Source organism: Typopeltis vanoorti, chromosome 4 (genome assembly GCF_054136105.1).
Source record: "Typopeltis vanoorti isolate ZY-2024b chromosome 4, IOZ_Tvanoo_1.0, whole genome shotgun sequence".
NCBI lineage: Eukaryota > Metazoa > Arthropoda > Arachnida > Uropygi > Thelyphonidae > Typopeltis > Typopeltis vanoorti.
The window spans coordinates 157,194,519-157,219,625 of NC_143552.1; the positions used below are offsets into that span (position 1 = coordinate 157,194,519).

General features: G+C 34.7%; 1 protein-coding gene across 1 annotated transcript in view; it reads left to right on the forward strand.

The window, feature by feature from the left end:
* LOC150107785 (pre-rRNA 2'-O-ribose RNA methyltransferase FTSJ3) overlaps window positions 1-25,107 on the forward strand; it is a 288,470-nt gene that overhangs the window by 160,430 nt on the left and 102,933 nt on the right. The window contains exon 12 of the mRNA XM_090391539.1: window positions 21,111-21,334. Coding sequence (XP_090247665.1) covers window positions 21,111-21,334 — 224 coding nt within the window. The remainder of the gene's footprint in view (window positions 1-21,110; window positions 21,335-25,107) is intronic.

Here is a 25,107-nt window from a genome sequence, read left to right on the forward strand (position 1 = left end):
GGGAACAGGGCGAACAGCAAAAAGTCAGCTACTGGAACAAATCCTGAAACCCACCCCAAATCAACATCGGTACTATCAACATAAGAAGCCTGAATCTCAAAGATATGGAGCTAGCTGAGGAATTGGATAAGCACCCTGGAAGTTTATTTTCCACTTGGGAATTGGATAAGTACCTTGGAAGTTTATTTTCCACTTGGTTAGACTATAATAAATTTAGTTTAATTCTTGACCCAAATGTAGGCAAACAAAGTTTGAGCCTGAAGTAGTTCAGGACTGAGACAACTCGTAGCAAAGGTGGACCAAGCAGCTCTCACCACTCCCTGTCTCAGCTCCCACAATGCAAAGCACATCTCCTTGCAGACATGTATAATGCAATGCATTAAGGGAAGGACCACTACCCAGACCGGTTTCGACCTTTATTGAGGTCTCATCAGTGGGAGGCAGACCCAGAAGTGGTGATAGTAAGGCAGAAGCAATGGAGAGGTCATATTTACTTATACGAGTTGTTAAAAGGTGTACCACCTTATTATTAATTTATTTTTGGATTTAGAGAAATATGTTGGAAGTTTATTTTCCACTTGGTTAGACTATAATAAATTTAGTTTAATCCTTTACCCAAATGTAGGCAAACAAAGTTTGAGCCTGAAGTAGTTCAGGACTGAGGCAACTTGTTGCAAAGGTGGACCAAGCTCTCATCACTCCCTGAAATAATGCAAAACACATCTCCTTGCAGACAAATAAAGGTCGTCCGCAAGGAGATGATCATATAAAGGTCGAAACCGGTCTGGGTACTGGCCCTTCCCTAAATGCATAACATTATACATGTCTGCAAAGAGATGTGCTTTGCATTATAGGAGATACTGAGACAAGGAGTGATGAGAGCTTGGTCCACCTTTGCTATGATTTGTATCAGTCCTGAACTACTTCAGGCACAAACTTTATTTGCCTACACTTGGGTAAAGGATTAAACTAAATTTATTATAGTCTAACCAAGTGGAAAATTAACTTTCAACATCTTTCTCTGAATCCAGAGTAAATTAATAATAAGGTGGTACACCTTTTGGCAACTCGTATAAGTAAATATGACCCCTCCAAATGCTTCTGCCTTAGTATCACCACTTCTGGGTCTGCCTCCCACTGATGAGACCTCAATAAAGATCGAAACCGGTCGGGGTAGTGGCCCTTCCCTTAATGCATAGCATTATACATGTCTGCAAGGAGATGTGCTTTGCATTGTGGGAGCTGAGACAAGGAGTGATGAGAGCTGCTTGGTCCACCTTTGCTACGAATTGCCTCAGTCCTGAACTACTTCAGGCACAAACTTTGTTTGCCTACACTTGGGTAAAGGATTAAACTAAATTTATTATGGATAACCACCAGATCAACATAATAGGGGTGACTGAAACAAAAACAATAAAAACTGGTGAGGTCTTTCTGAGCAATAAATACAAAATATTATATTCAGCAATGACAATCAAGGAAAAGAAGTAGTAGCTATAGTATTCAACATAAAATACGAGGCTAATCTTCTCGAATGGCAGGCAGTCTCAAGTAGAGTGATGTGGGCAAATATGAGAATGGGGAACTGGACAATGAGACTTATTTGTGCCTATGGTCCCACAGAAGGTTCTACTAAGGTAGAAGTGGAGGAATTTTTTGATGCTTTAGAAAAAACAACTGACACAATGAAAAAGGAAAAGTTGGTCCTTGTTGGGGATCAGAATAGCAGAGTAGGAAATGATTGTCAGACATACAAAAATATTTTGGGAAAATTTGGAGAAAAGAGCAAAGCTATTAATAATGGCAAATAACTGTTGGATTTCTGCTCAGGACATGGACTGGTTATTACTAACACAATGTCCCATCATAAAAATGTGGATTTTATGATTGGACATTGTGTTAGTAATAAGTTCACTTTGAGATACAAGGCAACGAATAAGAAAAGTCTCATTGACTATGTTATTGTTGATAGTGATATTTTCTCACTGGGCAGGACAGCAGAGAGTATGAAATTGGAAAGTGATCACCATGTAGTCTTGAGCAGGAAAAAATTGAATTTCATATTTCCAAAAGAAGAACATATAAGAAAGTTTTAAAGTGAATAAAATTGAGCAGCTCTCAGATATGAACTGCAAACTAAAATACACAAACATTATTCAAGAAAAAATGAGAGTTTGAGAACAGGAACCAAACCTTGGAGGTTCAGTGAGAAGCCCTGAAGAAAACATTCACTGATTCAGCCAGAGAGGCATGTGGTGGTTGTCTGCAAGGACAGAAAAATCAGAACTCCATGCTGGATACAGGAAGTTAAAGCGGCAGTGAAGGAAAAGAAGAAATCATATCAAAATTACCTGGTAAATAAATCAGCTTGTGCTCTTGGAGAATACAGAGACAAATGTAAAAAAGCTAAACACTGTGTAAAACTAGCTTAACAAAAGTCATGGGAAGACTTTAGTAAGAACATAGAAAATAAATGCCAAGAAGGTGGGAAGATAGATACTCTGGAGGCTGTTGAAAAAGCACAGAAAGGTTCAGAAATTTACTTCGAAAAATTGCTAAACGAAACAATCAGTGACAGCACAATAGTAAAAAAACACTCAACAGGCATGCAAACTGGAATACATATCCATACTTGAGGTAGAGAAAGCCATTTCCATGTGATTGGAGTAGAGCTCTCATAGTAGCTATATATAAAAAGGGAAATAAAACTGAATGTGAAAATTACAAAGGTATTTCTCTACTGAGTATTCCTGGTAAGATTTATGCAAGTATATTTGAGAAACAGTTGAGAAGGATTGTACAAGGGAAGTTTGGTGAAGAACAAGCTGGATTCAAACGAAATAGAGACTGTCAGTATCAGAGTTTCACTTTACGACAAATAGTTGAGAAATCATGGGAATATAATAAAGATCTGTATTTTAAGTTTTGTAGATTTGGAAAAGGCACGTGACAAGATGCCAAGAGAAAAGCTATTTAAAAACTCTACAGTTGCATGGTGTGAAAGGGGCATTATATCAAGCAATACTTAGTCTTTATTTGAGTTGTGAGTCAGCAGATAGAATTGAAGGAAGTACAGGAAGATGGTTTAATGTTAAATCTGGTGTGAGACAAGGATGTACATTATCCTCTCTGTTATTCGTTATGTATATGGATCACATTATGAAGGAAAGTGGTATTAAACCTGATATTAAAATTGGAGATGTTAATATCAGCTCTTTGCTTTATGCAGATGATGTTATACTTCTAAATAAATACAGTACAAGTCTGCAAGATTCCCTGACTAAATTGAATAACTGTTGTAATTTGTTTGGTATGAAGGTTAGCAATAACAAGACAAAGACAATGAAAATAGGCAGAAGCATTGAAAATATCAACTGCATTGTGAATGGAGAACCTATAGAACAAGGTAAAACATTGGATACTTATGCAGGATTTTTAGTGAAGATAGTAAATTAAATATGGAAATAGACAACAGAATCAATAAAGGTCTTACGGTAGGAAGTCAATTGAATAAATTTATGTGGAATAAGTGAGTAATTAGTCAAAACACTAAATTAGATGTATAAAAGACTGTTCAAACCAATTTTAACTTATGGATCTGAGAGCTGGGTTAGAAATAAAACACTTGACCAAAGACTAGAGACCACAGATATGTGAGTCCTGAGGAAGATTAGAGGTATGAACAGATGGCATCAATGACAATATCGTATTAAAAATGAGGATATTAGGAAATAACTTGACATTGTTAGCATCCAGGAATGTGTCAGCAGAGCTAATCTCATGTGGTATTGTCACTCAAACAGAATGGAAGAGGAAAGATTAGCAAAACAAGTGTTCTCTACCACCGTAAAAGACCCAGAGGAAGACACCAAGATATAGATCAATTGATACAGTAAATTGGGCCTTAGAAGATAGAAATATAAGAGCTGATAATATTGGAGTTTTGACAAGTAACAGACTGATTTGGAGGAAAATTGTAGATAGGAAGTTAGTAATGATGTATGCTTTTCATGTAGTACTATCATATCCTGTACACCCCTTGAGGGTACATATCAGGAATTTGATGATGATGATGATGCTGTGTAGCTACAAAAATTCATCACTGTTTCCATAAGTTCTAGTGACTGTACTGCCTAGACAGTAGACACTAAATAAATATGCATCTATAACTTGTTGACATCCACATCAGTTCATACACACAGTGCAACCTAAAAGTAACCAATTAGATCGTATTAAGTTGAAATGGGTTAGAGTAATATTGGAGAAATTACGAAATAAAATAAGTGATGAGTATGATTTATCATATACAGTCAAATTGTGTTGTAATGAACATGGAAATAACAAGATCACAGCTGTAATGAGCAAAAAGCCATGATTTTAATTTCTGCATATTCCCATATAATTGCTCACTTTTATAACAAACATACTACATTGGTATACTGTACAAATTTTGGAAACTATGTGGACAGTCTTAATTGACTGGGTAGTTCTTGGATTAGCCAAAAAATTAAAGGAGTGACTTAGCTTTTATGATCACCTGCATCAGATTATTGGCCAGTTTATAACCTAATCTTGTCTTTGGGGGTCATTTCCTTACCACCTAAATCTCTAGTGTCTAGCCTCTAACCCTCCTCCCTTGCTTTACCCAAACACTGCCACAACTGTAAAATCAGTTAAAAATGGATCCTTTTATTGGAAACATGTCAACTGAAAGAAAGTGTGTCTCAGTTCACTAAAAAAGTCAAAATTATTAATGAGCTAGAACTTAAGTGTGTAAAATGTTTTTCTTTGTCAACTTCAACAGTATTAATATTTTGGAAAAGTATAGGTGTTTACATATAAACACTGGAAAACAACATAACTGAAACAAAAAAAAAAAAAAATTAGAAAGTATGAGCTTACAATTGTTGATGATGCATTGTTTTAATGGTTCACTACACAATGAAGGGCTGGATTCTCAATAGTAGACGGTCCAATCTTTAAGACTGAAGTGGAAAAATTTGCTAAACAATTTAGATGTGGCGATTTTGTATATAACAGTAGTGGCTAAATCAATTTAAAAATCAATATAACATTATGTCTGTTTTTAAAATACTAATTGAAATCATGTTTTTTTTATTAAGTAGTGTTTAATTTATGGATAAATAAATTGTGTTTATTATTAAGTGTATCGTAGTTTATACAATCATATTCATACAAATAATATCTAGATATGTAATTATATTATTTTTTATTGAGTTATTGAGAATTTTAAAAAAATAGGAGGTAGATTTAACTCATTGCTGATAATGATGAGTGATGGTTATAATGAGGAAATTTTGTCCGGTCGTGCTTATTATAATCATGTTCAACTATAATTCCTTATTTGTAAAGAAATGTGTTTTTCATTATCCATAATAAAGCTTAATGGTGTAACTAACACCCAGAGGAAAAAATACATTCATCATCATCATGAAATTCCTGCCATATACCCTCAAGGGGTGTACAGGATATGATAGTACTACATGAAAAATTTACATCATTATTAACTTCCTATCTACAATTTTATTTTCCTCCAAATCAGTCAGTTGCTTGTCAAGACTCCAACACTATTAGATCTTATATTTCTATCGTCTGAGGTACTTTGTACCGTATCAATCCACCTATAATACATTTATTAAATTCACTAATATTTTGCTGGTTTTCTATCTGGCATCATCAGAGCACAATGATAACAGTGCAGGCACACAACACTAAACTAAGTAATTGTAGAAACAATTCAATTGAGACTTACACCTAATATCCTTACATGGTGCGCCTCTATGGATTGGATAACTACAAAATTAATTTAGAGAAGTTACCAGTCTGTCCATAATAACATAAGCTGCAAAAGCAGGGAGTTTGATAAACTCTAGGATAAGAAAGAGGAGGATATTTGTCTTTAGGAAAGTTTATGAACTGGACAGAAAGAGACTTGTAAGTTAGTCTGTCAATAGCCATGCTATTTTTTCTGAAAGTCCTTTAACATATGGAATACAAATTCTGTTAACTTCTTCTTGAGACAGGTTAAGACAGCGGTTATAATTATTGATTATTTTATCGGTAATTTTTGCATTACAACCATTAGAGACAAAGGTAGCTCTGATAATAGTTCTTCATTTAGAAGAAAATCCGTAGAACATATTTTATCAGCTCTGTCTACTAGAGATTTGACTAACCATATCTGACAAGAGTGATATGGGTTAGAATCAACGTATTTACTAGTATGAGTTGGTTTTCTGTATACCAAGAACTGTAGATTCCCATTTGGTTGTCATAGAAAAGGAAGACAATTGATATCCTCTACTTCCAAAGTAAATTTGATTCTTGGGTTTATTGAATTAATTTTTTCAAGAAATTTATGAAAATTGGACAAGGAGGAGTTCCATACAGCAAAAACATTAACATATCTGTACCAAATTGATGATTTTTACAATGTCAGGAGGAAAGACAACCTGGTGAATGCCAAAGCTACCAATAGACAGCTGTCTTACTTATTGGGAGAGAGAGGAAAAAAAAAAAAAACCTTTATCTTTACCTGTGATAATTCTCATATCTATAGACAAGATCAGATTTCTTTTCTTCTGTTATAATTAGTGATAATTCTTTCAATTACATTTCAACTTTTAGATCAATTCTTAAGATTATGAATTCAGTTTTTGTAGTATTACTTCTTGTGGCTCTTGCATGTAGTAATATTTGCAGTAGTCTGGATGCATCTTAATTCTTCAGTATTTCTATGCACTCTTCCTAAGCCACAGAGTATATGTTTAAGTGCCAATGTACAGTTAAATTCTTTGGATAGGGTGCTTTATTCAATATTTGCAAGAGAATGAAATCAAGTATACTAGATTTTTAGTAGTGAACCTGTAGAGCATGTTACACCTTTCAGCTCTTTAGATACAATTTTTTTGAGGATGGATGTCAAATTTAATATGGTGAATGTAGAGAACAGAATATGCGAGGCTGATAACAGTGTGAATACAGATGAATAATTTCATATGGAACACTAGAGAAATCATCTTGCTAGCAGCACTACAAGTAGATTTAAAAATCAAGATGTAAGTTGATCACATAATAAAATTAAAATAATAGATGACACTGTAAATATTTATATTTGGCTAGGTTTCATAGCCATTATCAATACAGCTGAAAAGAGATAAACACAAAAAGAATAACACTTAAATTGCAAGTGCATGGCAGTATATGTGCTATCAACTTCAGGAGGTTAACTCCATCTTCAATTATTAGAATTCAAAGTAATAAATTTAAATAATTACAATTTTATGAAACATGCGAATGATGAGCGTTATTTAGGATGACTTCTTAAACTGAGAAAGTTTTTGTTGAGGTTAGGACTGTGATTGTATGCTTCACAACTTTCTTTATCTAATCTTTTCAGAAGAAAATAACTTTGTGTAGGACTTTAGCTTTATTTCAATGAATTCTATGGCTAGTTGACAAGTTGTGGCTATTTAAACCAGACTTATCAGACTCTTGAAGTAATACCTTTGATAAAAACTTATGATAAACTTATGTAAAGTTTTATTACAAATACAGAATTTTTAGTCATCTCATGACCATTATCTTTGTAACTGAATGGTTATTCTTTCTTTTTGAAATATTCAGCTTCATTCATAATGGTCATGAGACAGGACAGGACTGAAATTTTATATTTGGGATGATAATTTAAAAAAGTTGTTTTTTCCTGTATGTAGTTCCAAAAACCAGCAGTAGATTGAAATGAAAAATGGGAATTTAGTTTGGGAATTCTGAACTGAAATGGAACTGTGTCTGGAGATTGACCAATAACTTCTCATTTTTTCAGTCTCGAGGAAAATGGAGGAGAGAGAGAGTTTATCAAGATGGTTGTCAGTTGGATTTCCCTATTCTGAATTGCATCAATCACTTTAAGGGAGACTTTTATTGCACCATCCTAGATGTGAGCTTTAACCCAAGGTTGGACAAATTTGGAATTTATATAGTGCTGTGCATTGTACATATGAAAAGTAGTATAAGCAGAAAAAGGGCACAATGATTTTTGGAAGATGAAGGCTATGATTTGTTTATGCCAGAAGAATTGTAAGTCACCCCAAGAAAAGAAATCTGATCTTGTCTGTAGATATGAGAATTATCACAGGTAAAGATCAAGTAAGATCCTTCTTGCAGTAAGATAGTATTGTCTATTGGTGCTTTGTCATTCACTAGGTTGCCTTCATCAGCTGGACTGGCAGTCTAATTTCCGAAGATTGGAAGGAAGACCATAAGATGGCAGTTTGGTAAATAGGCCTTTATACCTGATCCAGTCAAGTGCTTTGAATGTGTGAAAAATATCACACACGTTTCTCCAAACCTTTCTGTGGCTTACATCCAAAAGTGGTGATATTGACTAGGAGATGTGTGGATTGAGATTGGCAAAATTGACATCATTGATCAGTAATTAATTAGTGGTTCCAGATGGTTAAGAAGTTGGCTGCTGATGACTTCCTCCATTTGAGAGAACTGAGTGATGGAAAGTAGGATAATTTATTGGCTGTCTCCTTCTGGTTAGAATATAGGCTTGCTGCCATGAGTAAGTTAGATGATGGGTGGGTATGAAAGATTGTAAAGATTGTATAAGATAGATTTAAATTTGAGAGCGCAAATTTTGAATACTGTTTGGGGGGGGGGGGAATATCACCAGAATTAAAGTTTACCCAAACTTTTAAAAAGATCCTTCTGATTTCTTATCAGGTCTATAGCAGAAGACCACAAGAGTTGTTCTTGTTACAGTAATAGAAGATGATACCAATAGGTCCATTACCACCTGAATATGAGAGCAGTCGATGCACAGAAGAGTAGAAGTTGCAGCCATTTGCCTTGGAGAGCAGTCAGACAATTTAACTGCTGTTTGAGCAGGAGATGAAAATTCTGCATTTATCTTTTCCCAAGGTACTTGATTGAGGACTTTTTTGGGAACACTTTGGCACGCTTGTTAGAATCTGGATAGTGATGTGGGGGGCTGGGGGTGGAGTGAAATGAGTGATCATTCTTTATTCCAGCAAGGATTATTTCATTTATTTGTTCAGAGCAGTTCTTCAGAAATAAGCAAATGTTATAATTCCTAGGGAGTAGAAATTGTAGTGGAAAGAGTAGAAATTTTAGTGCCTAAGGACATAACACTGAGAATGAATGGATTGTGTGAATGCTGTTCCATAGAAAAGGAAACATGGAAGTGACTATTTAAGGAGTTACAAAGGGAGAACTACCTTCTGTGGCATATTTCAAAGGAAGACAATTAACATGAAACTGAAGCAAGCTGGGATGAGGGTGCAGATAACATTTTTTGAGTCACAGACATACTAATGTTTAAACTTGTGTGTATTGCCACAATTCCTACAGGTTTGAAATGAGAACTTGAGTGTCTTGTATAGTTTATGTTCAAATGTCCAAACCTGCAGAAATTGTGGCAATACTATGAAATGGTACACATCTGTGTGTGTGTATGGTGTGTGTGGGGGTGAAATACATACATACATACATACATACATACATACATACATATAAAATCCTCCTCTTTGTGTGATTAAATTGACATCTAGTTTTAAAACTAGACAGGCACCATATAACTCTCAGTGACCATACTATTTTATCACTTAAATTTGTAAATAAATGTTACTTTTATGCTTTTTTTTTATCTGCCATTTGTTAATGTCTGTATGACAGTTTTTATAGGATTATGAGTGGCACACCACCCATGATCCTTAAAAAAAATCCGTTTTGATTGGCAGATGTATTAAATATGCTGATAATGCAATAATAAGAAAATAAATAAAATAAAAGATTTTATTTTCAGAAGGCTGTCTATTCTTTAACATATGTAAATACCAGAATGGGACCAATTTTGCTTTACCACTTATCAAGAGTGCGTTTCAAAATTTGAAATTTAAATTTCCATTTCATTTTATTTATTTTTTTTCTTTTGCAAATTTTGAGACATTTTTTTTTTCTTCCACAGAAGAAAAGCTTCAATCAAGGTGGTTTGTAGCATACATATTCTACTACATGTATAAATGAAACAAAAAATCAGACTCATAGATTCAACCGGGGGGGGGGGGGCTGCAGCAGGGTAGAGTACATTATGGAGAAAGAGTATTTGGAGCACCAAAGCATGTGGCCATTGTATTGAAAAAACTAGTTTATTTCTGCCTTGACCATCATAATAGCAGTCTGGAAATAAGATGTAATTAATTTGCTGAATTAAAATTGCTGCCATAACATAGGACGTTAAGAAAAATCTCCTTCCTGTCATAGATTTTAGGCCAAGTGGCATGTTCTTTTAATCTCATGCCATTGCTTTCTTGGTCTTCTAATTCTTCTTTTTCCTTTTATTTTTAACCATATAGTATTTTTGACATTGCTGTTGTCCATTCAATTTAGATGTTCTAACCAATTTTTATTTATATTACTTATATAGTAGTTAATTGGTGTTATATTCAGGGATTGTAGAATTTCTACACTTGTTTTTATGGCACTACTTGGCATATCCAGCTGTTTTTCTGAGAAATTTCATCTTTGCTGTTTAAATCCATTTTTCATTCTTTTTTATAGTCCATGTTTCACTTCCATATAATAAAGGTAGTTTAGACAGAATTATACAGAAATATATTAGTGTGATTCCAGTGTGTTTTTATACCGGGGTGGCTTAAATATGTTATTCATTATAACTGTGGGGCGCGACCTGGGGGGGAACAGCATACTTTCCTGCTGATAAAAATTAAAACTGCCATAAATCAGTTTTAAAAATAACAACAAATAAAAATACAGAACAAAACACTTTTGATGATACAGGTTTTAATTATCATGAATTTCAAAATAACTAATAATTATTTTCTCCACTCACACTTATAAAACTCGTGTGCCAGAGGCAGTGTTGATAGTTCGGCAGCGGCCCCATCCTCTTCCAGGCAGCACTATACACGTGCAGCTGAAAGCAGTGACTTAATGACATCTCATTTCCGCTTGTTGGGCCGGGAGGGGGCAGTTTGTTGCCAGAGTCAGTGGTGATCAGCAATTATACCTGTTTGAGGTTGTGTTCTTATGCATTCAAAGTTTCAGTGCAATTGTGCTGATTTGTTTACCTCTTAAAGTTGACTTGAATATGAACAATTGATCATGAAGCGTTTCCTGAATTTTATTGGATTAAAAACCCATTCGAAAATGCATCTGGGTCATCATCTCTGAAGGGGCAAGAACAACTCATCGATCTCACTAGTGATACTTCACTGAAAAGTAAATTTAAGGAATTGTCTTTGTCAGAGTTTTGGATACATATTGGCAAGGAATTCCCAACTTTGAGCCAAAAAGCACTGAAGATCCTTATTCCTTTATCAACGACTTATTTATGCGAGAAAGGCTTTTCTGCTTTGGCAGCTATGAAGTCAAAGTATCGTTCAAGACTAAATATTGCTAAAGAACTTAGAGTGGCCATTTCTGATATTACACCACGTTTTGATAAACTTTGTTCACAAAAGCAGGCCCATCCATCACATTAAACTTTGACATTTAAATGTTTGATTATTTTTACAGAGAAAAATTAAATACTTGTTAATTAAATATTGTTTCATTTCAATACATATTTTGGTTAATTGCAAGTGTTAAAACTAATTTTTATTGTAGGCCTATAGTTATTTTGTGTCAAAAACTGTTAAATAGTATATAGAAAACACAATAAAATGTCAAACTTAGTATGACTTCTATTTTTATAAATAAAACCGGTGCGTGTGTGTATGGAGGGGGGGGGTGACAATGTTTTCTCTTTTGTCAGGTGGAACTCAGAGGTAAGAAGTTTGAGAACTGCTGCATTATAACATTTACTTTAATAAAATTTTATATTTTATTATCTGTCACTATTTTACTTATTGAGTTTTCTCCTTTGAGAGCCATTATTTTTGTTTCTACTTTTGATATTCTCATGTTATATTATTCTGAAATTTCATTTAATAGTTTTTACTGATCTGCAGATCATCTTCTGATGTAGTTAATACAGTTTGATCATCCTTAAATAATAATGTATATCTTGATTCATGGATTAATTTGTATACCAAAGAAGTTATGCTGTTTCTGGAATGTTAGAATTATATGTATATTAAAAAGTAGAGGTGATAGGTACATCCTTACCATTCTTCTCCTAATATGTCTTTGCATTCTGATATTTCTAATTTGACTGCTATTTTATTTCCTGTATATATTTTTTGAATAGACTATAACAGCTGGTTTGGTATATTTAGATTGGTTAATATTTTAAATAATTTTTGTCTATTAATTTTATCAAAAGCTTTTTCATAATCAATGAAGGCCAAGTGTGTTTCTTTTTGAAATTCTCTTCTCTTTTCGATTAATAAATTTAGAGTAAAAATTGAGTCTGCAAGAACGGCCTTTTCAGAATCCATTTTTTTCTTCTAGTAGTCTGTTATCTACGATACTGCTTAGTTTCTCTTAATATTCCTACATATAATTTGAGCCCTACATTTTAGCAGACTAATTCCCCTATAGTTGTTGCAGTCATCTTTATTTCTTTTTTTATAAATTGGAATAAGAATAACCAGTGCTTTTTTCCAAGAGTTTGGAGTTTTTCTAGAAATCATCAAAATAAAAAATTATGCAGTTTCTATTTAATGTTTAATCTGATTTCATGTGGAATGACTCATGACCGTTCATTGCTTCTGTTGCCATTACCAATGAAAGAGAGATGTTTAGAATGATTGTATAATGTATTGCATTTGTGCTAGTATTCTTTATCTCGTGCAAAATTATTGTTTACGTAAATTCGACTTAGGTAAATTTGGACTTGCACATATTATCCTGAAAGGGCTATAGAAAAAATTTTGAGTTATAAAAATTTGAATTAACATGCCTATTACTTGCATGCTAATAACAGCAGCATTTAGCAAGGCAGACAGCCCATGTTGGCCATGAGTGTACCTTCCTCCGTCTTGCTTTGTTTAATTGAACACAGATGTGTAAAAACTCGATCGTGGCTTAAATATTCCAAAGCACATTACATCGATTTTTTACTTAGGTCAAGTCCCATAAGAATGATGTAAAATGAAACCTTGTTTGTCTCTGTATATTTTGTACTAGATGTTTTCGTAAATAGCCTCTTTGGTTAATATATATATATATAATGAGAAGGAGACATTACAAATAGAAATTTCAGCTGGATGTCCTTGACCCGAAAAGCTTGGTGACCTCTTAATGAGTGGTGCAGCCATTCACACCATAATGCTTTAATTTTTACTAGGGAACAGTTAAACATGTGTTTATACCAAAAAGATAACGACCGCCACGTAGCTTCCTCTACCTTTGCCTTTATTTCGCAGCTCATCTGAGGATGAGGTGCAAAATAAAGGCAAAGGAATTACTGAGCCAGTAATTCAGAAAGGAATTACTGGCTCATCACCAGTAATTCCTTTCTGCCCAGCTCTAAGCTAACAGAGATTACTACCCCCCCCCCCCCACACACACACACTGAGAAACAGAACAATAGAACATGCAGCACACTAAAGAGCCTCAAGCAATATCGGAATATTTTACAGACAGAAATTACTTGTTTGGTTTTTCCATCTTTCTTTATTCTGATATTGCATTTGAAGGATGACAGTGATTTTAAATATTAATTTCGCCTATTACCGAATATCACATAATTTCCTGATTTATAATAATCAGGAAATATGTATATTTTCTGATTTATAATTTGCTAATTTATAATAATCACCACATAGGTTCTGTATCGAAAAATTAAAGTTATGTGGAACAATTACTAGAGAAAAATAACGAATTAAATAAAAACTACCTATGTTTCATTTTAAATTTTTAAGTGATTTTAATTTTAAACATTTTAAATTTTAAACATTTAAGTGATTTTAAATATTAATTTCTCCTATTACCGAATATCACATAATTTCCTGATTTATAATAATCAGGAAATTATGTGATATGTATATTATCACATAAATCACATAAAAGGAAATAATATGTATATTTTCTGATTTATAATTTGCTAATTTATAATAATCACCGCATAGTTTCTGTATCGAAAAATTAAAGTTATGTGGAACAATTACTAGAGAAAAATAACGAATTAAATAAAAACTACCTATGTTATGTTAAATTTTTTCATTTATTCATAAGACTATTTATTCATAAGACTATTACACTTTTTTATATAATCTTTATCAAGTAGCTTTAAGTCTGTAACCTTCATTTTAGCTTACTAGTTTGTATTCCCTGAGGATGCCAATAGAAACAGATTGGCGAAACATGTAGGAGGATAAAATAAAGCTACTTGATAAAGATTATATAAAAACTACCTATGTTTCATAACAGTTTTCAGGTGTGTGATAGTGATGCAACGGGGGAGGGGGAGTTAAACTATCAAAGGCGAAATAAATTTTGATTCTATTGTAAATATATGGAAATGAAATTTCACATTTGATGCATTTGATATACATATTTTGAATGATAAAATATAAGCAAATGTATCGCTTACTTTAAAAATTGGAGAATAAAATATCTGAACAATGCAGAAAATATATACATATAAATTTAAATCATAATTGTTAATTTCATTTTGTAATGGCCAATTATACAAGGAAACAAGAAAGTAAAAGTACAAAGAACAGTTGATTATTATTATTCGTGACACCTCTAAAGAAAAAAATTAGTGATATGATTAAAGAATTTCATGTTATTCTCTATAAAGCAAAGATACTCAAGCGTGTCCCTAAAGGAAATGTGTGAAGTATTATTCGATTTCGATGATTTAGAACAAAAATAAAAATAATATAATCTGGAACGTCGGTAGACTGTTCTCTTTTCTTTTTTTTTAAATAATATTTCAAATAATTATCCTGAATTAATTTCTTCGAGAACAAAGAAAATGTTTTGTCGAGTAAGCAATTAGAAAAAAAATTAGCGCAAAAAAATTAAAAATGAAATTGGTTCTCCAAGGTAAGGGAATATTTAAGTGAAGAAATTACGCAAGGATCTTTATTTTGTCCAGACATTAAAATTGTATTGTACAATAAAAAGAGAAAACAAAAATATAAATAATTTCGATATTTTTAGTCTATCCAATATAACTAAGATCCAGCTACCCAGCATAGAACAAGTGAGTGTGGTTCTTATTATAGGCAACTGAGAGATGAACGTGAGATAATCCGATTAACTGTTCTCTTCAACTTGAGATTTTTGTTGAAAGTTTATTTTTCACTTGGTTAGAGTATAATAAATTTAATTTAATCCTTTATCCAAGTGTGAGCAAACAAAGTTTGCGCCTGAAAGTGTCTTCAGGACTGGGGTAAGGTGGTACAACACCAGGGCAACTCGTTGCAAAGGTGGAGCAAGCTACCAACACTCCTGTCTCAGTATCTCCTATAATGCAAAACACATCTCCTTGCGGATATGTCTAATGTTATGCATTAAGGGAAGGGCCACTACCCAGACTAGTTTCGACCTTTATTGGGGGTCTCTTCAGTGGGAGCCAGGCCCAAGCTGAGATACCAGGCAGAAGCATTCGCAGGTCATCTCTACCTATACCAAGTGAAAAATAAACTTTCAACATCTTTCTCTAAATCCAGAGTAATTTATTAAAAAAGGGTGGCACACCATTTGGCAACTCCTATAGGTAGAGATGACCTGCGAATGCTTCTGCCTGGTATCTCAGCTTGGGCCTGGCTCCCACTGAAGACACCTCAATAAAGGTCGAAACTAGTCTGGGTAGTGGCCCTTTCCTTAATGCATAACACTAGACATATCCGCAAGGAGATGTGTTTTGCATTATAGGAGATACTGAGACAGGAGTGTTGGTGGCTTGCTCCACCTTTGCAACGAGTTGCCCTGGTGTTGTACCACCTTACCCCAGTCCTGAAGATACTTTCAGGTGCAAACTTTGTTTGCTCACACTTGGATAAAGGATTAAACTAAATTTATTATTATCTTCAACTTGAGAGTTTATCACACCTTCTAATGGACATGGCAGACAAATTGCACTTCTTATCCCTGTTCTTTCAACAGGTTGGCGATTTGAATCATATCCAGATTTAGCTGGATGTCTATAGACGTCCTGTCCATTTGGGAGGTTATTAGTGATAAGTGTACCTTAAGAGAGTGAATTGACATGTTGGAAATTGATATCAAATTTGTAAAAATAACTCTAACCTCTTTGCAAGTAAACTAGGAATTTGTAAGCAAAGAATTAATAGGTTTTTTAGTTAAAGAGATTATTTAATGTTGAAGTAAAAAGGTTCTAATTTGTGCTAAAGAATTTTTATAGATGGATAGAGAAAGCAATCTCCCTATTGTTTAAATCATGTATATTTCATAGTAATGTAAATAAAATGTGTTTTGATTTTTTTTTGTTAAAGGAGTTCTGCTTGATTGTTTATTTACAACTGCACTGTTCCTAAATAAATCGGACTTGTGAGCAGGAAACTAAGTGAGATAGCCAAAGCGTAAACTTAAGTAAAAGAATAGGCCACGACTGTTTGTGTAAAGTTTTATTGAAAGAATTTGTGTTAGATAGAGAAATCTGCCGGCCGTATTATTGAGTTTTATGCTAATTAAATGATATTAGTGGGGCAGTCTAAATTAAATAAATTTTCTAGTATCTTAGGCATAAGACTCGTAGTGCGAAGCGTAGATAAACATAGTACATAATAATATAAGCAAGAAAGATTCAGAGAGAGAAAGCGCGCACAGCAAAGTAGAATAACGGTATGTGAGGAATAGAGAAAAAATAAAGACACATACAAATATAAAGAGAAATTAACAGCATATGATTACAATGGCACAGCTTACGTTTACAGATGTACTATGTATTCATCATCACATTCCTGCCATGTACCCTCAAGGGGTGTACAGGATATGATAGTACTACATGAAAAATTTACATCATTACTAACTTCCTATGTACAATTTTCCTCCAAATCAGTCTGTTACTTGTCAAGACTCCAACATTATCAGATCTTATATTTCTATTGTCTAAGGCACTTTTTACCATATCAATCCACCTGTATCTTAGTCTTCTTGTGAGTCTTTTTCCTGACAACCTGGCAGAGAACACTTGTTTTGCTAATCTTTCCTCTCCCATTCTGTTTAAGTGACAATACCACCTGAGATTAGCTCTGCTAGCACATTCCTGGATGCTGACAATGTCCAGTTCTTTCCTAATATCCTTATTTTTAATATGATATTGCCATTGATGCCATCTGTTTGTGCCCTTAGTCTTTCTCAGGACTCTCATATCTGCAGTCTCTAGTCTTTGGTCAAGTGTTTTACTTCTGACCCAGCTCTGACATCCATAAGTTAAAACTGGTTTGAGCACCGTCTTGTATACAGCTAATTTAGTGTTCCAACTAATTTCTCTCTTATTCCATATGAATTTATTAATTGACTTCCTACCATACCAGTTTCTTCACTAAAAACCGTGCCTAAGTAGCTGAAATGTTTTGGTTGTTCCACAGGTTCTCATTCACAATGCAGTTGACATTTTCAGTGATTCTGCTTATTTTCATTGTCTTTGTCCTGTTATTGCTGACCTTCATACCATATCTATTACAACAGTTATTCAATTTAATCAGGGAATCTTGCAGACTCGTAGCGGATTTATTTAGAAGTATTACATCTTCCGCATAAAGCAAAGAGCTGATATTAACATTTCCAATTTTGACACCACTTTCCTTCATAATGTGAGACATATAGATAATGAATAACAGAGTGGATAATGTACATCCTTGTCTCACACCAGATTTAACATTAAACTATCTTCCTTTTCTTCCTTCAATTCTAACTGCTGACTTAAACTCAAATAAAGACAAAGTATTGCTTGATATAATGCCCCATTGACACTATATAACTGTAGCTTATTGAACAGCTTCTCTCTTGGCACCTTTTCATATGCCTTTTTCAGATCTACAAAACTTAAATACAGATCTTTGTTGTATTCCCATGATTTCTCCACTATTTGTCGTAAAGTGAAGATCTGATTCTGACAGCCTCTATTTAGCCTGAGTCCAGCTTGTTCTTCACGAAGCTTTTCTTCCACAATTCTTCTCAACCGTTTCTCAAGTATACTTGCATAAATCTTACCAGAAACACTCAGCAGGGAAATACCTCTGTAATTCTCACATTCAGTTTTATTTCCTGTTTTATATATAGGTACTATGAGAGCTCTACTCCAATAATTGGGAATTCGTCCCTCTGTCTAGGCTTTCTGAACTATGCTTTACAGCCGCTGTAAGACTCTTATACCACCATACTTCAGCATTTCTGGTCAAATATCATCTACTCCAGCTGCGTTTCCACATTTCAAGCCTTTGGTGGCTTTTTCTACTTAAGTATGGATACGTATTCCTGACTGTATGCCTGTTGAGTGTTTTTTTACCACTGTGCTACCACTGCTTGTTTCATTTAGCAATTTTTTGAAGTAATTACTCCATACTTGAAGGATATCTTTTTCTCCAGTTTTCATGTCACCTTTATCATCCTAATTCCTTTTACAACACTCTTTCCTCCATTCCTAAGCTTCTTCAACAACCTCCAGAAAATCTTACCACCTACCACCTTCTTGATATTTATGTTCTTACCAAAGTCTTCCCATGACGTTTGTTTTGATAGTTTTACAAAATGTTTAGCTTTCATACATTTGTCTCTGTGTTCTGTAAGAGCACAAGCTGGCTTATTTGCCACGAACTTTTGATATGCTTCTTTTCCTTTACTGCTTCTTTAACTTCCTGTGTCCACCAGGGAGTTCTGATTTTTCTATCCTTGCAGATAACCTCACCACATGCCTCTCTGGCTGAATCAATCAGTGTTTTCTTGAAGGCTTGCCACTGAATCTCCAAGGTTTGGTTCCTGTTCTCAAACTCTCATTTTTTATTTCAATAATCTTTGTGTATTTTAGTCTACAGTTCACATCTGAGAGCTGCTCAACTTTGTTCGTTTTAGAACTTTCTTATGTGTTATTCTTTTCGATATGAAATTCAATTTTATCCTGCTCAAGACTAAATAGTGATCGCTTCCAATTTCAAATCCTCTGTACACTCTGGTGTCCTGCACCAGGGAGAAAACATCACTATCAACAATAACATAGTCAATAAGACTTTTCTTATTCCTTGCCTCTTCTCTCCATGTGATTTTGTGCACATTTTTATGTTGGAACATGGTGTTAGTAATAACCAGTCCATGTCCTGAGAAGAAATCTAAAAGGTATTTGCCATTATTATTAGCTTTGCTCTTTTCTCCAAATTTTTCTAAAATATTTTTGTATGTCTGACAATCATTTCCTACTCTGCTATTTAGATCCCCAACAAGGACCAACTTTTCCTTTTTCATTGTGTCAGATGCTTTCTCTAAATCCTCAAAAAATTCCTCCACTTCTACTTTCTATGAATCCATAGGCACAAATAAGTCTCATTGTCCAGTTCCCCATTCTGATATTTTCCCACATCACTCTACTTGAGAATGCCCGCCATTCAACAAGATTACCATCGTATTTAGTATTGAATACTATTGCTACTCCTTCTTTTCCTTGATTGTCGTCACCTGAATATAACATTTTGTATTTATTGCTCAGAAAGATCTCAAAAAAGATCAAGTATTTGTCTTTTTTGTTTCAGTCTTCCCTATTATGTCGATCTGGTACTTATCTAATTCCTCAGCTAGCTCTATTTCTTTGCCATTCAGGCTTCTTATGTTGATAGTGCCGATCTTTAACTCTGGGGATGTTGAGTTGGGGTGTGTTTTAGGATTTGTTCCAGTAGCTGAATTTTCACTGTTTGCCCCGGTTTCTTGGCGAAAACAATGACGACCTTGTTTAACTGGGTGAAGCTCCAGCTGGCATGAAATTCTGTCATGTTGTACCATCATTTTGCATTTTGATTTAAGCCAATAGGAATACAATTAGGTTGGCTAAATCCCAAACTGCCAGCCCATCCTCATTCGTTCAGTATCCAAGTAGATACCCGACAGGGTGCACCATGAGAAGGTGAGGATTGGACATTAGGTCAGAAGCCCTAGTTCGTTCTCCCCATTCCTTTAAAGGCTATGTGGAGGTCTCCTCTCAGTTATACAGCTTTGACCCTTAAGCACCACTATGTATTCATACACATTAATAATTTTTACTGTATCTGATAGAAAACACAACTAGAAAATGAACAGAAGATGAAATAGATAGCTGGTGGTAAAAAAAAAACTAGGTGAAGCTTTAGCCTGTTATTAAGAGATTTATGAAGACAAGAAAGAATTCACTGTTCAATTATCTCTTGATAATTTCCTAAGGAAGATTGAATGACCAAATGAATTTTCCCCCCAGTTGCTCATAAACTATATGTACTGTATTATATTACTTGCATTGATGATTACATATTGAAATTTAATTTGTTTTTTGTTTCCTGTGAAACCAACAAAAATAACCTTTAAAACTTGTTAATTATGCTACTATATACATGTACTATAAACATGTAAGCTATGGACATGGTAGGTTAAATCTGATATAAAATTTGTGTTCACATAAAGGTTTGTGGAATGTAACTCTTATGTAATTTGGTGTCCCTCTGTCTGTATAGCGATGTCAACACAAATTTTATATAAGATTTATATAAGAATCAAAGATTGACATTTGAAGTTTGCCATAGGTATATATCCTCCCTATTCTGGCTGGGATACTGATATCTGTAGATTACCTTTTAAAAAGTTGCCTTTTTATGACTTATTGTGTCCTTACTGAGAAACAATGTATTTAGAGTTTATATAATATTGTTATGGATTCATATAGGCTTAGTTTTCCCATATATGATTGTGCTCCTCCCCCTTACTTTCTGTAGTTTTTATTTATGTCTTGCATTATTAATATTTCCATGTAAGTTATATTTGTTGTGCATGGAGTCTAAGTGTTCAGCATCTCCATTGTTTCTAGTGTAAGGTAATGAACATCCACAGGCCATTATGAAGCAACTACCAAACAATTATCAATTCTATTTCTTTTCATTTTTTTAAAATTTTATCTTTAAACGAAAGACATACTAACAATTGAATAAATGCTTTTATTAAAGATCAGATGATGATCATGTTAAAGATGAAAGTGGTGATGATGATGATGCAACAAAAGAAAGAAATCCATTATTAGTTGACATAGAAGATAAGCAAAAGATAGTTGAAAAAGAAGCTGCAAAATGGTATCAGAGGAGTACATTTTCAGGTTTAATTGATGAAGAAGATGAAGATTTGGAACTGGAATTATTAATAGAGGAAGAGGGAAAAAATAATCAAGCTGAAGGTAATTATATTTTGTCAGTTAAATTTTAACTTTTTTATGTTACCACTATAATTTTCCTTCCAAATATTTATTTAACTTATTTAAAGTCATTATGCTAAGCATGGCCTGGTTGATCGCATGGTTAGCATATCTACTCTCCAGCCAAAACATTGCAGGTTCGAATTCCATCATGGGCTTGGATGTTTGTGATTGTCCTACTAACTTTGTGTGGAAAGGGCATCTGCAACCCTACCATTTCTTATTCCAGTAGGCTTCACTCCCAAATCCTAACTATGATAGGCTTGCGATCACAGAACTGATATGTGAATCTCCACCAATCTACTCTCTCCTCTTACTTTACTAATAGATCAGGTATTTCCAGTGTATTTTTACTTGTGCCAGTAGCCTATTTATGTGCTGTATTACTCTGTTGTACTCAGTGGGGAAAAATATGAATAAAAACAAAGTTTGATGTATTTTGATTTTCTTTAAAGAGGGACTGTTTGTTACACAGGAAAGAATGTGATTTTAAGGAGGGTTTCATATTCTATTTAAAATATTTTGGTTTATTTCTTGGTTGTTTTCCCCTTAAATCTGAACTAACTGGACCAAATGTGGATGATTGTTTTTTTTTTAAAACAGAAAAAATTCCAATTATCCATGCCACATACTGTTCTCCTTATCATTGTCATTATCCTTTTCTGTACCCCTCCATGTGGGGCACCTGTTTGAGGTGGAAGGGACCTCCCAGTGACGGTACTGGCCCTTTTCATTTTTCCTCTTTTTCTTTGCTTGTCTTCCTGTATTCTTTGCTCTACTTCTCCCGAGTCTTTTTCACTATCCTTTTTCCAGACCACCCTCACTGGGACCCAATGCCATGTTTGCCATGTGGTGCGACCCATGGAGATCCGGAAAGGGGGATCCTGGTAGTCTTGCACTACTTTGGCTCCTGCTTCCGCAAGACGGGCAGTCCTGGATGACCCAGCCAGGATCAATCAGCTAGGGGGCTTGTCTGCAAGGGTCAATGGTGTTGCAGTAAGTCTCTTACCCCATGGTCCGGGATCAGGCCTATACCTGCTGCAGTGCTGGTATAGCGTCCAGTCCTGAGTGCAGTCTTGCCAGGTAGTAGGCATCCATGTGTGGCTCCGTGATGGGTGGGGGAGCTCTGGCGCTGAACTAAAAACTCCTTATATATGAATCCTTCATCCTCAAATGTTTCAGGGACCCTAACAAAGTCCCAACCAAGTACTGATACTATAGATACAGCATATGGAAACAGAAGCAAAAAACAAAAGATATCGGATACTAACATAAATGTACCAACCTTTTTTAATCATTCATGCAACAGGTGAAAAACCAATTGGGAAAATGCCACCCTTTATCCAAAAAGGTTTAGAAGGACTGGCAGGTCCTCCCAAAATTGTCAAGAAATTACGTTCTAGTGATATCCTCGTGGAAACAATGTGTAAACAACATTCCGAGAAACTATTGAGAGCAACGACATTGGGTGGAATACAAATTGCAGTAACACCTCACAGAACACTCAATTCCAGTAGAGGAGTGATATCAGAATGGGATCTCCTTGATGTTCCTAACGAGGAAATATGTTCAGAGCTTAAAGATCAAGGAGTGACAGGTATGAGGCGCATCCTGATATGTAGGGATGGTCGCCTGGTTTCAACCAAGAACATCATCTTTACTTTTGATACACCTCGGCCTCCAACACCTGTAAAAGCAGGGTATCTTAGCTGTCCTGTTAGAATGTACATCCCTAACCAGCTGAGATGCTTTAAATGTCAAAGATATGGACATGCCCAAACTGCCTCTCGTGGTTCTACTACCTATGCCCGATGTAGTAGTAAAGAACATGATAATAAATTTTGCTGTGAAAAAAAAGCTAAATGTGTCAACTGTCAGGGAGATCATCCAGCATACTCTCGTGCACGTCAGAAATGGAAAGATGAAAAAGAGATACAAAAAATTAAAACAGAACAAAACATAATAACATATTAGTAAGCTGGCCACCATTACACCTGTTCTATGATCCTCTTATGCTGAAAAAGTAACAATTAAAAAAGTGCCAACAGCAACTCAAACATGTATGTCTATTCAACCATCTGATAATTTCACCATACCTGAATTTTACGATCGCAAGTGCTTCTCTGTTGAGCACATTAATCACAAAACTAAATCACAACTTCAAAAATGGTCCCATTCGATGAAAACTCACCTTCCAAAAAAAATTATGGCGGAGTCATCACTCAAAGATAAACCACCAGACACTCACACAGAAAAAATGGATACCTCAGTACCCACTGAAAGTAAACTAAACATACCAACTGATCCTAACACATTTGATGTTTTGAACACTACCAGAGGAAGAGATGGATACTGGCTGTCCATACTTCCCTAAAACAGTGGATAAATATAAATCTGACAGAGGTAAGCTCTCAACCTCCCGAAAACCAAAAAATTCAATAAAATCAAGACAATAGGAACATTTTTACAATGGAACTGTCGTGGGATTCACCAGAATATTGATGATATCAAGATGTTGTTGCAGAAACACAAACCTTTCTGTTTCTGTCTATAGGAAATGTACTTAAGACCCAATGAGGGCTATACCTTTAGGAATTTCGCTGTTGTACGTAAGGACAGAACTGGAGGTGGTCCTGCTCATGGAGGAGTAGCTATCCTAGTGGGCAGTCATATTCCTTTCCATCAGGTGCAACTTAATACTTCTCTGGAAACAGTAGCGATTTGCTTCTCTGTGGGATTTCTTATTACAGTATGTTCAATTTATTTACCACCAAATGCCGAGTTAAATGAAATTGATCTTGATAACCTTACCTCGCAACTGCCTGAACCCATACTTTTGATGGGTGACTTTAATGGACACAATACTCTATGGGGTAGTGCCAACACTAACTAATAAATGAGGTCGATTCATTGAAAGAATTCTTGATAATAATAATCACCCTTTTAAATAATAAACTCAATACTTTCTTCCATATGCCTACCCGTTCATATTCTGCAATTGATCTTATAATCTGCTCCCTATCCATTCTTTCACTACTCGCCTGGGACATTGAAGAGAACATATATGGAAGTAATCACTTTCCTTTTCTCTGCACAATGTCTTCACAGGAACAGTGTTCACCCACACGGATACCTATATGGAAAATTGACCAGGCTGACTCGAACACTTTCTCTCATCTTGCAAAATTTAATGCTGATGCCATCAGTCAAACACCAATCAATGAAGCTGTAAAATATATAACAGAATGCATTGTCCAGGCAGCAACAGCCTCCATCCCAAAAACATCATCTTGATTTCCAATCTATCCAAAGCCTTGGTGGAACCCAGAATGTCAGACAGCCAAAAAAGATCAAGAAGAGCTTGGGACACATTTCGTAGATACCCCACCACATCAAACTTAATAGCTTTCAAGCATGCTCGAGCCAAAGCACGTTATGTAAGATGTCAGAGTCAAAAACAATCATGGATTCAATTTACTACATCAATTAATCAAATGACCAGTCCAAAAATTGTATGGGATAAAATCCGGAAAATGACAGGCAGATATAGATCACATTGTTTGTCTACCTTAGACCATAATGGAAGTGTTATTGCTGATCCCAAAGCTATTGCAGATACTTTGGGAGAAACTTTTGCTAGAATCTCAGTGACAGCTTCATATTCTCCTGAATTTTTAATACTGAAAGAGCAGCAAAAGAACCAATGGTTAATTAATTTTTCTACCAACATTCTTCAGCCATTTGTTAAGGAAGAA